Raw genomic sequence first — 13,727 nt, forward strand, 5'->3', positions numbered from 1 at the left:
AATTGTGTTTTTAATGATATTTTAATACAGATGGAAGTTAACAGAAAGATGTATCTCTAAAGTCTGAAAACAAATTTAGTGCTTCTGCACTATCTACACTAACCAGCATGTCTGTGAATTATACCAATGATTTAAACCAGCAATACAAGCAAATACATGCAAACTAGTTTAAGTGATACACATAGGTTAAATGTGCAAAACTGGATGAAATTTGGCTAAATATCACAATAAATCAAGGACCCACAAATCACTATGGCACTGTAGTATAGCTAATAGGGGATACATACCAGGTAAGTCAATGAAGGTGTCTTCGTCATCCAGCAACGCAGTTATTCTTTCATACAGTTTCTTTTCATCAGCAGTGAAAGTTTCTGTAAATCCAAACAAGTATATTTGAATGGTGCCAAAAAAAGAAATATATTTCTTTTTGTGTGCTTTAATAATTACTTTCTGCTTATCAGCCAACTCAATCGAAACTGCATCTTAACATGCAAATTAGTCGTGGGGAAGGGTGAAAATCAAGTGTATGTAGAGGGGTAATGAAATGGGAGCATTAACATGCCTGTTAGCTGGCCTGTCATCATGTGATGAGATTTGATTTGGTGGATCCTTTGATATTACACGGCAGTGATATCCAAAAGATACAGGTGAAATGCCTTCTCCATTAATAGCCAGGTTTCATTATAACACGCATATTACTTGGCTCCCAAGAGCTTGCCTTTAATAGGCCTACTTTAGGAGGGGGCTGCAAACTCCTGATATGGCTCTGCACGTGTCATTTGGGGGGGGGGGGGGGGGGGGGGGGGGAGAGAGAGAAAATGCCACTGTGAAATGAAAACTGACCAATGATACATGACCTTCATCAATGACAACGACTTGGGTAGCCAATCTAGTGATGCCATCACTTGGTGTATTTACATAGACCGCCGTGGCATCACGAATGGCAGCCTGTTACTAGTGATCTCTCTCACCCCTCTTTAATGAACCGAGGAGAACCATTATGACAGAGAATGGCATACTTAATTCCAGCTCATCTTCAGCGCTGACCCCAGTCGTCCTGCAATGCCCCGAGTCCGTCTGCCTTGTCGATGACGGGTCAAAGTAATTTTGCGCACGTTCATTTCCTGTGGAAAGTGCACGACGAGGAAAGCGAATGAGAGAAAGAGGGATTGGGAGTTGGCGGGGTGGTAAGGGAGGGGAAGGAGGGAGTTGTACAGGTTCAGGTTAGTGGTTATTAGAAGCACATGAAGCAAAATGTTAATTTTGAAACCCACACTGTCGAAGGGCAGTGGTAGTGGCTGCTACTAGATAAGGCAGAGCCAAGATGAGACAGGAGTTCAGAGGCGCAGAGAAAGAACTGGGAAAAAGACTCCTGGGTTTCTCAGTGCACCTCTCCACGGCCTGCGGTGCTCTGGGGCCTAATTAGCATGCTGCAAAAGGTCATGGCAAGCAATCTCTTAAATATGACTGCCATATGTTTTCCATGTTCAAAAGGAACTAATGAGAAAGTCTACAAGCCCAAAAGTACCTGGAATTTCAAAGACAATACCAGCTAAATACTCCGAGGTCAGCGGCCTAGAGAAGGAGGCAAGTTTGGGGGAGCAGATCCAAAGGAAAATAACTTGAGCCCATGTCTCATTGACTTCTTATTAGCAATCACTGACCTATGGGTATCAAGTCTGCTCCACAGAGTTTATGGGAATCAGTTGGCTCAGGGGCACTTTCTATTAAAGGTACACCCCACCTACAGCTTTTTTTTAACCCCTGGAATCATTATCATTGCAAGCCTTGAATATTTTGCTCCAATCTAAATTGCTTGACTTGTATTTCTCAGATTGTGAGGGGAAAATGGATTAAGTCATGTTATATATTCCACACAAGGCGCGTTTATAGAAGTCTGAGGGCTTCAGTGATTGGTTGCATAAAAATGCGAGTTTGTTTGCATAAAAGGACCACTGGCCACTCGGCCACTACCCCCCAAAAAAACTCCACAGAAATTCTTTTGTGTTCTTGTAAAATATCTGCATGAGGTTTTCCTGCTCTTTCATACTCCAACTTAAACACTCAGACTGAAATACTTATTAAGAGTCATGCTGCTACATGACTCTTCAATGGTGTCATAAATTGACTGTGAAATTCACATGTTAAATCCTGGTACATTGTTAGCAGAGAGTTTGAACAATTTCTCCGCAAATAGCTCTGAGGTTATGAAACCCTTTTTTCAAATACAAATTTGCATAATGGTAGTAGCTTCGTGAATCGCCTTTTGAATCATAGCTGTGATTTACCTAAATAGTCTGGCTGCCCTCCAATTCATCTCTCTAATGAAAATTTCAATTATCTGTTCTTACATGCACAATATCTGTAACTAGCACTTCTTGGCAGCCAGAGATACTGTTAGCAGAGACCAAGAGATAATGAAAGAGTCTGGAAAAGGCCAAAGTGTCACAAACATGGAACATTTTCTGTTTGGATCTTCCAGTAAAGGCACACAAGTCAGAAGTGCTTATTGCGTGCTACTGATTCATAGTTTGTGGATTCAGAACCTATAAATTCTTCAGTGCATTTTCAATTTTATTTATTTGCAGTGTTTCAGCAACCATAAATTGCCTTCCTAATCAAGTCCATGTAAAAATGAAGGCAGTCCATCAAAGCAGGCTTCCCTTGTCCAATTGCAGCGCTACTCTGAGTTACTGGCAGTCAGATGTAACACTCCTCTCTGAACGGATGGGGCTCGCTCTCTGATTCCAGATTTGGTCGCCTACCTTGCAAATCCTTATAATGGATATTGACAGTGTTTAATTCACACCAAATGCGAGCCGATGGTGGGAGAGAAAAAAAAAGATGATTGCTTTTCCAGAGCAACTTGAGAATGAACTTTATTTTCCACCCAGGATTTGCTCTGCCTCTTGTGCATAAAAAATAATGACAAAATAGATAATAATTACTAGCCATACACAGCGAAAGCAAAATAAACCATATTAAATCAAGAATCTAACATGTGACTCATCCCCGAGAAAACTGGCACACTCACAACCTCGAACACATCCTAATTTACCATCCCATTCCTCAAGAGTTCTCTCTGACATACTGAATTATAAGGGGGCATATTCGTATGCCTGATTGGCCTTAAGCTGTGTTTTGGGGGCGTTGTGAGTACACCACACAGACAGCGGATCGGCTCGATAGCGTAGTAGCGTATGTAAATGCACTCTCCTATGACTCCAGCCCACCACAAGGCATGTAGCCGAGAGTGGGAGTCAAGGCTGATTGTGTCGAGGGTACTTCTAGATAGAGATAGAACACCCACTACTGTAGCGTTCTCCAGCGAAGGAAGAAGTTATACGAGGGTTGCTTGTTAGGACACGCTTGCTTTGGAATGCAGGGACCAAGGGCCCCCCAAATGGAAAGCTACAGACTGAGAGAAGGAAAGAGGCAGTGAGAGAAAGGTTAGATCAGGAACACATCTACTGTCAACAAATTTGAGGCTAATGAAGAATGAAGCTTCACCTCTTTCTTTGGCAGGGGCTCGCGGCTCCATTTTTTTTTGGTGAGCTGCAAGGGTGCTATCTGGTCTGTCACCTCGAATTTCTCTCCCGAGCCAAACCGGAGGAATGGAATGCTCGGTGCTTCTTTCTCCATCAAAGGCTGGGTTTTCAATGCCCACCACATTAGCTCTCGCTTCTCTCCCTGACAGAATAAATAGAAACATAAATGAAAATACAATGACACGCAGGGCCGGGACAACACTTACATCAAAGTGAGTCATTAAAAGAAAAAAGAAAAAAACAAGGCATATTTATAAACAACAGAATTCTATTGGTGCTTTGACTGCCCCAAAATGTTCAAGCGCATCCTCCTCGAATGATGCTAAAACACAATTAGGTTAAAATTAAATCAGAATCTTGCAGGAGGAGGAGAAAAAAAAGAGGAGAAGAAGAAATGATTAAAATAATTACAAATTGCGCCCTGACAAGCAAGAGCAAAATTTAGCCCAAAGCCATTTGTCTGTAATTAGTTAATTAATCCTTACACAAATTATGAGCAATAACTCATCAAGCAGGACTCACCCATCAGAAATTCAGCCGACTTGGATTTCTTCTGCTTAGGTTGCTGCAGAGCCTTCTGCTGTAACTTCTGGAGGGAAATTGTTAAATGAATAAATTAGCTGCAGAATGAAGATCATCATTTATGATCCGCAACTAACGCAGTATTTTAAATATGGGACGACACTGAAATGTCATTTAATTTACATCGCCGCTAAAGGGGTCAAGCACTAATTGAACAACAGGAGTGGAAAAGAATTTAATCATAAATAGATAAGAAAAGTTGACACGAATGTGTAATGAAGGTCACATTAAAATACTCCCTCCTTGTTTCTAAAAAGAACGGGCAACAACACTCGCGCCTGGAAAATTATGCATTTTCTTTCTTTCTTTCTTTTTTTCTGCACAAGCTGCATGAGAGTACACCGTCTCGGTGTGCAAATGAGTATGGAAATCCAGGCACACTTCTCATTACTTCCATTCACATGAACTCAACCTAAAAACCCTCAAAGGAGGGAGAGAAGTGGTGTTTAAATAACATCATGTCAGGTCTCCTGCATTTGGTAAAGACAGATTTTTGATGAAGGACTTATTCTTGAAGATGCCACAAATTTAATATAAATGGCGGCAGGGGGAATACAAAGACAGGCTAAGTGAACACTATTCCGACTTGGAGTTGTAGGTGGTCTTCACTGGTATGAAGTGGAAAGAAAAAAGAAGAAGGGCTATAAGACAGAAAGTATGGGTTTCTTTGAAATCAAGAGTATGTGGAACAAACCCCGCACTCCCACATTTCTCTCATTTCTGCGGACAAGCAGAACAATAAGAAAGCCGAGGTAAAAAGCATAAGTAGTTGTTTTTGTTATTGATATGTTTACATAAGAATGCGCCATATAAAAGAGCTTTGTTGCTCAGAGCGTATGGAGCTTTTTAAGCATCATTTTATGCAGATTTCAGTGATGAACTGTGCTCATGCCCATGAACAGCATGTATTTGTATACAATATTTAATTTCAAAGGAAAAATCAAGGGGCAGAATGGGTGGGGAGGGCTTATTTCAACTCTAAATGACAGAGCAATTAAAATAGCAGAGGACTACTTCCAGACCAATCTGGTAAGAGGAGTTTTTGTAAATCTGTTTTTACATTCAACAAGCCCTACAGCAAGACATTCATTTATACCACTGAGATTAATGCTTATCTAATTGTAACTTATTTAAAAACCATTTTCTTTTCGACTGGGTACCAATCATTTTCTCTGAGTTGCACATACAAAAATGAGAGACAAATTTGGCATTGGTGAAGATGTCTCCATGTCGTTTCTTTCATTTTCTTCTTCTTCTTCTTCTCTCTCTCTCTCTGATTTTTTTTTTTTTACATTTCAGTAAACAATTTACAGAACTTTCTGCACTAATGTTCAGGTGCATACTCAAATTATCGACATTCCCTGCAACAATTAGAAGAAAATTAATCAAACAGTTCTTTTTTTGCTAATGAAAAATGCACACACTCCTCATTTGTACACCAGACAACTTAAATAATATTATCCTGCAAACTAAATCAGTGATTTGAATAAGCTAAATGGTATTTGCATTCTTTATATGGTATTAAAATGCTGATTGTTATTGGAACCTCAGAGCCAATTCGGAAATCCTTAATGACTAAATATAAAATAATGTCCATCCACACTACAGTTTTCCCCCTTGACACTAAAAGCTTGTTGTTCAGCCTTTTAACAACACATACTGTGATTAGAAACATTTCAGATTTGTTTGCTACTGTAATTGATTTTCAGACTAGGAAAATAATCTTTAATAGTCTGCATATATAAGTCCTTTCAACACAGATGTTTGCTATTATTGTTCAATGTTTCTCCCAAGGACACTGTGGCATGTGGCTGGGGATTGAACCACAAACCATCTGAAGAGTGGACGTTTAAGAAGAAGCCACCTTTTATGCTAACAGCCCAATTAGAAATATCTGCAATATCATTTACTTCATAATTTATAGCAGACTTTACATTTTAAGCACATAACATGAAGGGTTTTTGGCACTGTTCTTTTTTTCTTTCTTTGTCTTTACACTGGTTGTCCTCAAAGCACATTTTGTATTACTCTGATTTATAAAAGTTCCCATGTTTCTAACTGTGCATAGTGCGATAGCTTCATGCCCTGCAAATAAAAGTGTCAATTTGAATATAAGGTAACCAAGTAAAGAGCCTAGACTCTATATGGTAGCCCCAGACTCTGGGTGCACATCCTGCCATGTAAAGCTCTCTGTCATGAAAGCTAAGAAAGGACTCATTAAAAAAAACAAAAAAGCCAACTAATTGGTCAGGTGCAGGACTTACTATGCAGTACACTGAGAAATGTGAAAACCAGCCCAAGCCAAAGTTTCTGCTGTTTTCTGTGACTTTGCACAAACATGTGTTAAACTTTTGGAGCTGCACCAAAATTACACGCCAAGAAATTTGGATGTATTATACCATTCACAACAGCCATACTGTAAATAGTAGCACAGCACAAAAGGCCCATTCTCTTCCCATCTGAAGGCATCTACATATGCCCCTTTAAATCCACCCACTCCACCTCATTTCACTGTGAAGCACACCAAATGCTTACTTTGCAGCCAACATGGGAAAAAAATAATTTACAACGGGTGACAAAAAAGGAGAATCGTGACTTTTTTCCCTTTCTTTCTTTTTAAATGTGATTGTTGTCAAAAGGAATTGAGCACAACAATGCCTTGTTCAGTTCTTGTTGCATTCAAAGGCATAGCTAGAAGGGCTTGGGGAAGACCGCTCGCTGCTAGGGGCTGGTGGGCACAGACCAGCTAGAAAGTGAATTTTGCATACTGTACGGATCATCGCCCAGTTCAGCCCAGTCACATTGAATCTGCCATCAACCAATTGTGCTTCATGAAACCGTCAACCCTCATTTACGTCTGCCTGTTTTCTTCCCCATACAGCTGTAAACAAGGCCCCAGCTTTGAGCTGTCTTCCTCTGTCCCTGCGCGCTGCTTGCCAGGGGAGAGTAGACAGCAAAACCTTGTCTTCACTGAGCTACTTAAAGCTACCATTTCCAGACAAGCACCCTGCGCACTAGGCAAAGGATTCAGGGACAAGAGTGATTCTGGAAGTGACAAGAGTTTTAAGAGCTTTACACAGAGATCCCATAATGTGTTTTGTGTCTTCACTGAGCTCCAACTTGTACCTAAAAATAATTTCTTATTTGTCTTGATCAACACAGTTTGAATCCAAGGGCATGATACACACAGCGAGTAAAGTCATTAATATACATATATGTGCGACTACACATCATAACTCCATGCAATAAAACAATGTGACACGCAAAAGTTGAGCCTTGCTAAATCAATGACCACTTTTGTTTTCATGTTGACAAAGTCTCTTTTTATCTATCCACATAATAAAAATTGTTATATTGATAAAATGTCATAAGAATAATTAAAACATCTACAAAGCATCTCTATTTAAATGAGTATAGATAAGGTTAGCATTTTGTTTCAAAAGCATACAAAGCCAATTCTACCCTTAAAATGTGAAACCGTCTCAATTTATAGAGCAGCCTTATATGTGCATGGTAATTGTGACCCACCAAACAGTTTCTTCTAAACAACAACCGCGTCAGTTGGTGTAGACAGAAAACATAATTAGTATTCAAGCTTAATTAATCTACGCTGGCCCCCTTTAAGTGAATTAGTCAATTATTTATGCATGTGTGCTCCTTTGATGCTAACAGATTATGTATGTTGCTGGAAAAAACCTTGAAAAATGACTTTGAAAACTTTCTACCATAAAATGTCACTACAAGCTTTTGTACCGACTTAGAAATGTCATTGAAGGGCATGAATTCTGAATGGATGTGAAAACAAACTGCAGAGAATCTGTAAATTCTTATTGTTGCCAAAATTTTAGATAAGTCGTCTAAACGCTGCAATTCCACAATCCAGGGAAAAATACAAAACAAATACCAAAATAATGCCAGTAAATATGAGCCAAATATGCTCTTTTTGTCCTAATCCATGGAATGGAAATCTAACACAGGTCGGATCAAGGTCTTTCCTAGGATCATGGGAACTCCTTGGGATTTTCAAGAGCCTTTTTGTTTTTACCCTTGAGAACCAGGCACTGGCCTCTGCATCTCTCAGTCCCCCCCCATTGAAAACCCAGAGGCAGCACAGAGGAATGCTAAATGTCAATGGTCAGGCTGCTCCAGCACCTTGAGAGAGAGGGAGAGCTGGAGGTACAAGGATTTGACCTCGCTGTGTTCAGTCACACTGTTATGAGGGCCAGAAGTGAAACTGTACTCACACTGCCAAAGGTGTCCATCTCCACAAACTGCAAAAGATCATCACTGGCTGACCCTGATTTCTGAACTTAGACCAGGCCTAAAAAACAGAATGTGTGAAAAATGGTGGAAAAAAACATAAAGTTAAACCGAGGCTCATGAAAAACTAAAAACTAAATAAAAAGCACAGAGATGCTACTATTGACTTAATTTCAAACGTTAAATTTGCCTCTTAATTTAAAGCATGCCTATATTATTAGAGCTATAAAAAAAAAAGGTTTATTTGAATGTGTGTACGAAAGCCTTTACTGCAGCACACACAGCATTACACACTCTCCTCCTGCTTGTGTGCTTAAAACCGTTATCTCTGCAATGCATCTCAGAGAATGTAGGACACTAAACACCATTTATTATCACAGATAACAAATTATTTGCCTTGATTATTCAAAGTGTTTATTCATTTACATCTGATACAGTATCATTTGGTATTTTTATCGTCTTTTCCTATGGTAATTCACATGGCTTGCACAAGTTTCTGCTGAAATAGCAAAACAAACCCCAGGCAAAATGTGAAAGATTATCCCATACCATGCGAGCTAGGATGAAATGCTATACTTTTTCACACTGAACACTGCTCCACTGGGTGTGATTGAAAAACATGTAAAGCTATTGAATCTGTGGTTTGTATATGTGAGGGAAAATGAGTGTTGTAACAAGTGGGCCAGTGTTTTTGTAATTGTTTCAAATTACACTCGACGTAATAACTCAGTGAAAGCGGAGCCAGTGTGCGGTCCGCGCACATTGACTAGGCAAAGACCACAGGATATCCATGCACCTTATCACGGCCCACAAAAAAAGAGAACAAAAAAAGAAAAGGAAAAAGCGATCGCGTAAACAACTGTGGAGAGTAAAACTTTTCAGCTACATTTCTAGCTGCATCTATTTGTGTCTAATGGCGCTTATCACCAGAAGAAGGATAATACTTTTAGATAAAGAGGTGCTTTGTAGCATTTCCTGTACATGTGTATTTTATTGAATTAAAGACACCCTAACATTCCTGTTTTTAATTTGGTGAACTGTTTTTCTGGCATTGTGTGTTTGCATGTGTGTGTGTGTGTGCAATCGTTTTACACAGGCTGTAAAATTGTGATGCTGTGAGAAAAATAAGTCCATTAGTAGTTAAAACTGAACACCCCCTGCCAAATACTGAGATTGCCAGTACTGTTGTTAACCATATAAAGGACTGGCTCACTTTTCTGCTTTCCGTCAACAGCCATATGTGAATATATTACAGCACTGCACAACAAACCCCAAAAGTCCAGGAGGTTTAATGCACTTTCTGGACTTTTTTTTTTTTTTTTGCTAGTATCAATCCAAAAAAAAAAGACAAGAAGTTTGGACTTCTCTGCTGTGTTAATTTAACTCATGTGTTTACTGAGCAATACACCCATGCAAACACACTCTGCCGACACGAGCCAGGGTGCAGCTAAATGATCTATATACGATTTCCTGCAATTGCATTTGTTTTTGACCTGCACACCACAAAACTGTTCAATCACAGCAAAATGGTGGGAACAAGCAGCTCGGTTCAGAGTTTAAAAAGACAACGCTGCCGTCGATTGATTGCTGTTTTAAATTTTGGAACTGAAAATATTTCGGCTTTTAAAGAACTTTTTCACGACTTTTTCTGGACCTTTCCACACAAAGCAGCATTTTAAAGGTTTTCTCTCAAAACTTTTTAAGAGTTAAACTTTATTCACATAAATTCAAACACTGAATATATTAAATAAGGAGCTTGTGCTTTACCCTAGACGTCTAAAATAGTGACAGCACTAATATGAACAATGGATCTACTGATTAAAAATACCGCAAGTGTGTGCATTGTTCCTCAGGAATGTCACTATATTTGACCTGCAACCTTTTTCCATCTACTTCTTTCGCCCTGAGAAAGACCATCTCCTCTGTCATCTAGTCAGCTAAGCTCAATCAGCCCCTAATCCAGAATGACAGTGGGATCAGTGTTTGCAGTAGACAAGGCACTTCCCCTTTTTTTGAGGCATGGTGTGACCTGAAATCTTCCCTGACATTTTTTTTCCCGTTTCCACAAACACGGATCGGGGCTGTAATTCAATAGTCACAAAGAGACAGGGCATCGCGCACCAAAGAATATTTTATTTGCTTGCAGACAGAAGCCTTTTCTTGTTTTACAGCCGTCAGTCTCCCCCAAAACACACAGTTCACACGGCTGACAATAAGAGTCAAAAAAGGGGCCAGGCTTTTTAACATTTTGCAGCATATTTACTTTAAATGTGCTCTTTGCACTTTATAAATTTATAGTAACATAAGAAACAATCTCTTTTTCTGAGTTCTGTCAAACTGCTCCTCTTCAGGTAAATTAAAAGCAGGTAAGAAGGCTTTTCACTAAACTATGTAATTTGATCTGAATGGATTATTAAGCCAAACTTTTGCAAATAACTAGCACACCATAACAGTAACTGAATACATAGATATTGTTATTACTTAGGATTAAGAGGTATGTTACCTTGTGAAGTCAGAATCCTCCCTCTTTATGGTTAGCTACACCTCAGTCGCCAAGGCGATAGTGACGCAGGTCCTAACAGCAAGCCCTTACACTTGGTGTCAGATGACCTCCTCATGTTCACTTTCTCTGGGTGAAAGTACACACGTCCGGTTTTAAACTTTTTATATTTGAAAGATAGCACACAATTCATTATTCGAGAGTGGCAAGATGACTGTCATGAATACAACATGAATGACAGAAGCAGGAACTGTGAGTTATCCAATTTCACATTTTGGGGAAGGACATTTCTGACAGTTTGTGGCAACCCATGACCAACACCATTAAGCTGGCAAGATAAAGTCTGGTCTGTGTAATAGTTTCATCTAACAGATGGCATCACTGCTCAACAAGGCTGAATTATTAATGCGGAGTGCGGTATGGCGCTTCTTCAAACAAATGTTTACATATAGTTTCACCTGAACAAAAGTACGAAACTTCCCCCTTTTGTCATCGCTCAGTGTCGATTCCAGTGAACCTCCCAAACTGACGTTAAAGTGCTCGTGCTGCTGTGTAAACATCCATTATGTAGTATGTGACAATTCACACGAGTTGCATGCATTATTTAAAGGAAAGTGCAGACAAATGTATTTCTCAGCCAAAGAAAACCAAGCAAGCTTTACAGCTGCTATGAAGGATAGTCACAAAATGCCCAGCGGATTGGCCCATTCATGTTTGGCATAAGGCATATTAACACTAATGTCTCCTTAAAACAGATCATGAACTACTAATGCTTCCCTTAGAACAAACAGTCAGCCTCTGTTTTATTTATGACTGCAAAGCCATCAGGCCATTGGTGGCCTTTTCAACTGAGGAAGAGAGATTGCTCATATGTATCAGCAATGAATAGCCCTCATTTGTTTTTTGCCACTACGGAGTCACTGTTTTGTTTTATCAAAAGTTTATGATAGCTGCTGTGAACACTCTGAGTTCATTCAGGGGACCCGTATCACACTCTTTCTTTGGTTAATGAACAAAGCCGAAAACAATCAGAAGTTAACTACGAACAACAACGCATCATTAATGCATGTTTGAATCAAAAGCAGTATTTACAGGATCTATATTACACTTACATTTGTTTAATTTTATTTTTGCTTATTAAGCTGGTTAAATATATTCTAAATAAGATGCCCACCGATTTGGACCTCCCATTTTCTGCCTAAGCTGTCATTGATCGTTTATGCGATTAAATATAGACCTAAATCTCCATCTTATCCAATTAATTCTCTTTGCAGGCATGAGAGTGGCTAATGATGTTATCTTACCTAATTAACCTGTATAGGGATTCAACTCCAGGACAGGGGATTGTTCATCCTTCATCCAAGTGTTCATTATTATCATTACAATCATTATCATAAAAGGGCCAACTTATGATGTTGGCCATTCCACCACTATTAATCTAGATTGAGTCTTTTTTTTTTTTTCATTTTGGGGAGGGGGATCCTTTGGGTCATTTTTAATTATCACTAAAAGAATGGGAATTCTTGCAAAGCTGAGTAAGTTCAGTTGTGGTCACAGCAATCACTGCAATCCCACGAGGCCACATTACGCGAATGTGATCCGACTGTCTATGACTGAAGGGACATTTCAGATTTTTGCTGTGTTTAGGGCCCTGTGTCCCAAATACATTGAAACTGTTTCTACAGCTTTCTGTCAGCTTTCCATTTGAGTGTGGGCTTCAACCTATTAACTCCGCATACTTGAAGAAGATCAATAGCCTTCATTGGGCCATGTGTCATTAGCTAATCGGATATTGATGAGGGTATTGACACACACCTAATTAATCTCAGGCCTGGTGCTGGCTTTCATATGTTTCCTTAATTATGCACTTCATCTTAGTCCCAACACATCAGCAGATTTCTGCTTCCTGTGTGACAGTGAGTAAAAGTTACCTGTCAAGTCTCACTCTAGCATTTAAAGTTTTTTTTCCTATGTTGCTCTTTTAAAACTGGTATTAATTTTAGGAGCACTGAAGTAAACAAGCATGTTAAGCACGTTTAGTTCTGAGTCAGTTTCCTAAACCTAGTATTATTGTAATCATTGCCACGGAAATCCTATGTGAAGAATGAGTAAAGCATGCCAGCTTTATGCATGTGTGCACAGAAAGTATGCATACACACACTATATAGGTAGGAGGACCCATGCATTCATGTGCACTTCTTTGCACAAACCTTTCATATACGTTCGCATGTGCTTTGTGTGCAGCTGTATATGTATATCTGTTGTGTTGAAACATCCCGGCTGATCAATAGAACAGCGCGCTGGTGTACAGATGAGAGAGCACCTGAAGGTGACCCTGACTACTGGCATCACCACAGGGCTCCAATAAGCTGCTCCTCAACCGCTGCTCTGCAAACCACAAATCTCCAACTTTTAGCCTGCTGCTGTTGGTTTGATTATTGTTTATAGATACAGCCGAGAATTAAAGCATGGCCCGCAGGCAGCATAATTATTTACAGCTGAAAACTCATATCATTACCAGCATGCTCCTAATTGCCAGAAGTAATATCAATGTTAGTTGATTAAGCTTATTTTTTTCATCTTCACTCTCTGTAATGTGCAGAGATTGTTTTCCCTCAGCATATGGGGTGACGGTTTATCTCAATACAGCTGTTCATCTGGCTTCACTTCTATTCCCCCCCCCCCGCGCTGTTCATTCCAAAATACAATATTGTGGTATCTTCAGAGGGTAGAGATCGATTGCTCTACTTTTTGTATTTTGCTCACAAGGTCAAAGAAAACACAAGAGATTCATCCTTCATTGCTCAAAAATAATTTATCTCTGTAAAGATTTTCCC

The 13,727-nt window shown here is 39.5% G+C and overlaps 1 protein-coding gene across 1 annotated transcript in view; it reads right to left on the reverse strand.

The window, feature by feature from the left end:
* The window catches only part of ofcc1 (orofacial cleft 1 candidate 1), a 78,206-nt gene extending 67,264 nt beyond the window's left edge, over nt 1–10,942 (reverse strand). The window contains exons 1-6 of the mRNA XM_086305933.1: nt 10,894–10,942; nt 8,375–8,451; nt 4,067–4,137; nt 3,511–3,686; nt 1,020–1,124; nt 288–371 (exon numbers count right to left, since the gene is read on the reverse strand). Of these exons, the coding sequence (XP_086162059.1) occupies nt 288–371; nt 1,020–1,124; nt 3,511–3,686; nt 4,067–4,137; nt 8,375–8,392 (454 nt within the window). The 5' untranslated portion in view covers nt 8,393–8,451; nt 10,894–10,942. The remainder of the gene's footprint in view (nt 1–287; nt 372–1,019; nt 1,125–3,510; nt 3,687–4,066; nt 4,138–8,374; nt 8,452–10,893) is intronic.
* Between the last annotated feature and the right edge of the window lie 2,785 nt (nt 10,943–13,727).

Source organism: Aulonocara sp. 'chitande type north' Nkhata Bay, linkage group LG9 (assembly GCF_057382095.1).
Source record: "Aulonocara sp. 'chitande type north' Nkhata Bay isolate Kocher_YH1m ecotype deep benthic linkage group LG9, A_spYH_male_GT1.1, whole genome shotgun sequence".
In the NCBI taxonomy this organism is placed as follows: Eukaryota; Metazoa; Chordata; class Actinopteri; order Cichliformes; family Cichlidae; genus Aulonocara; species Aulonocara sp. 'chitande type north' Nkhata Bay.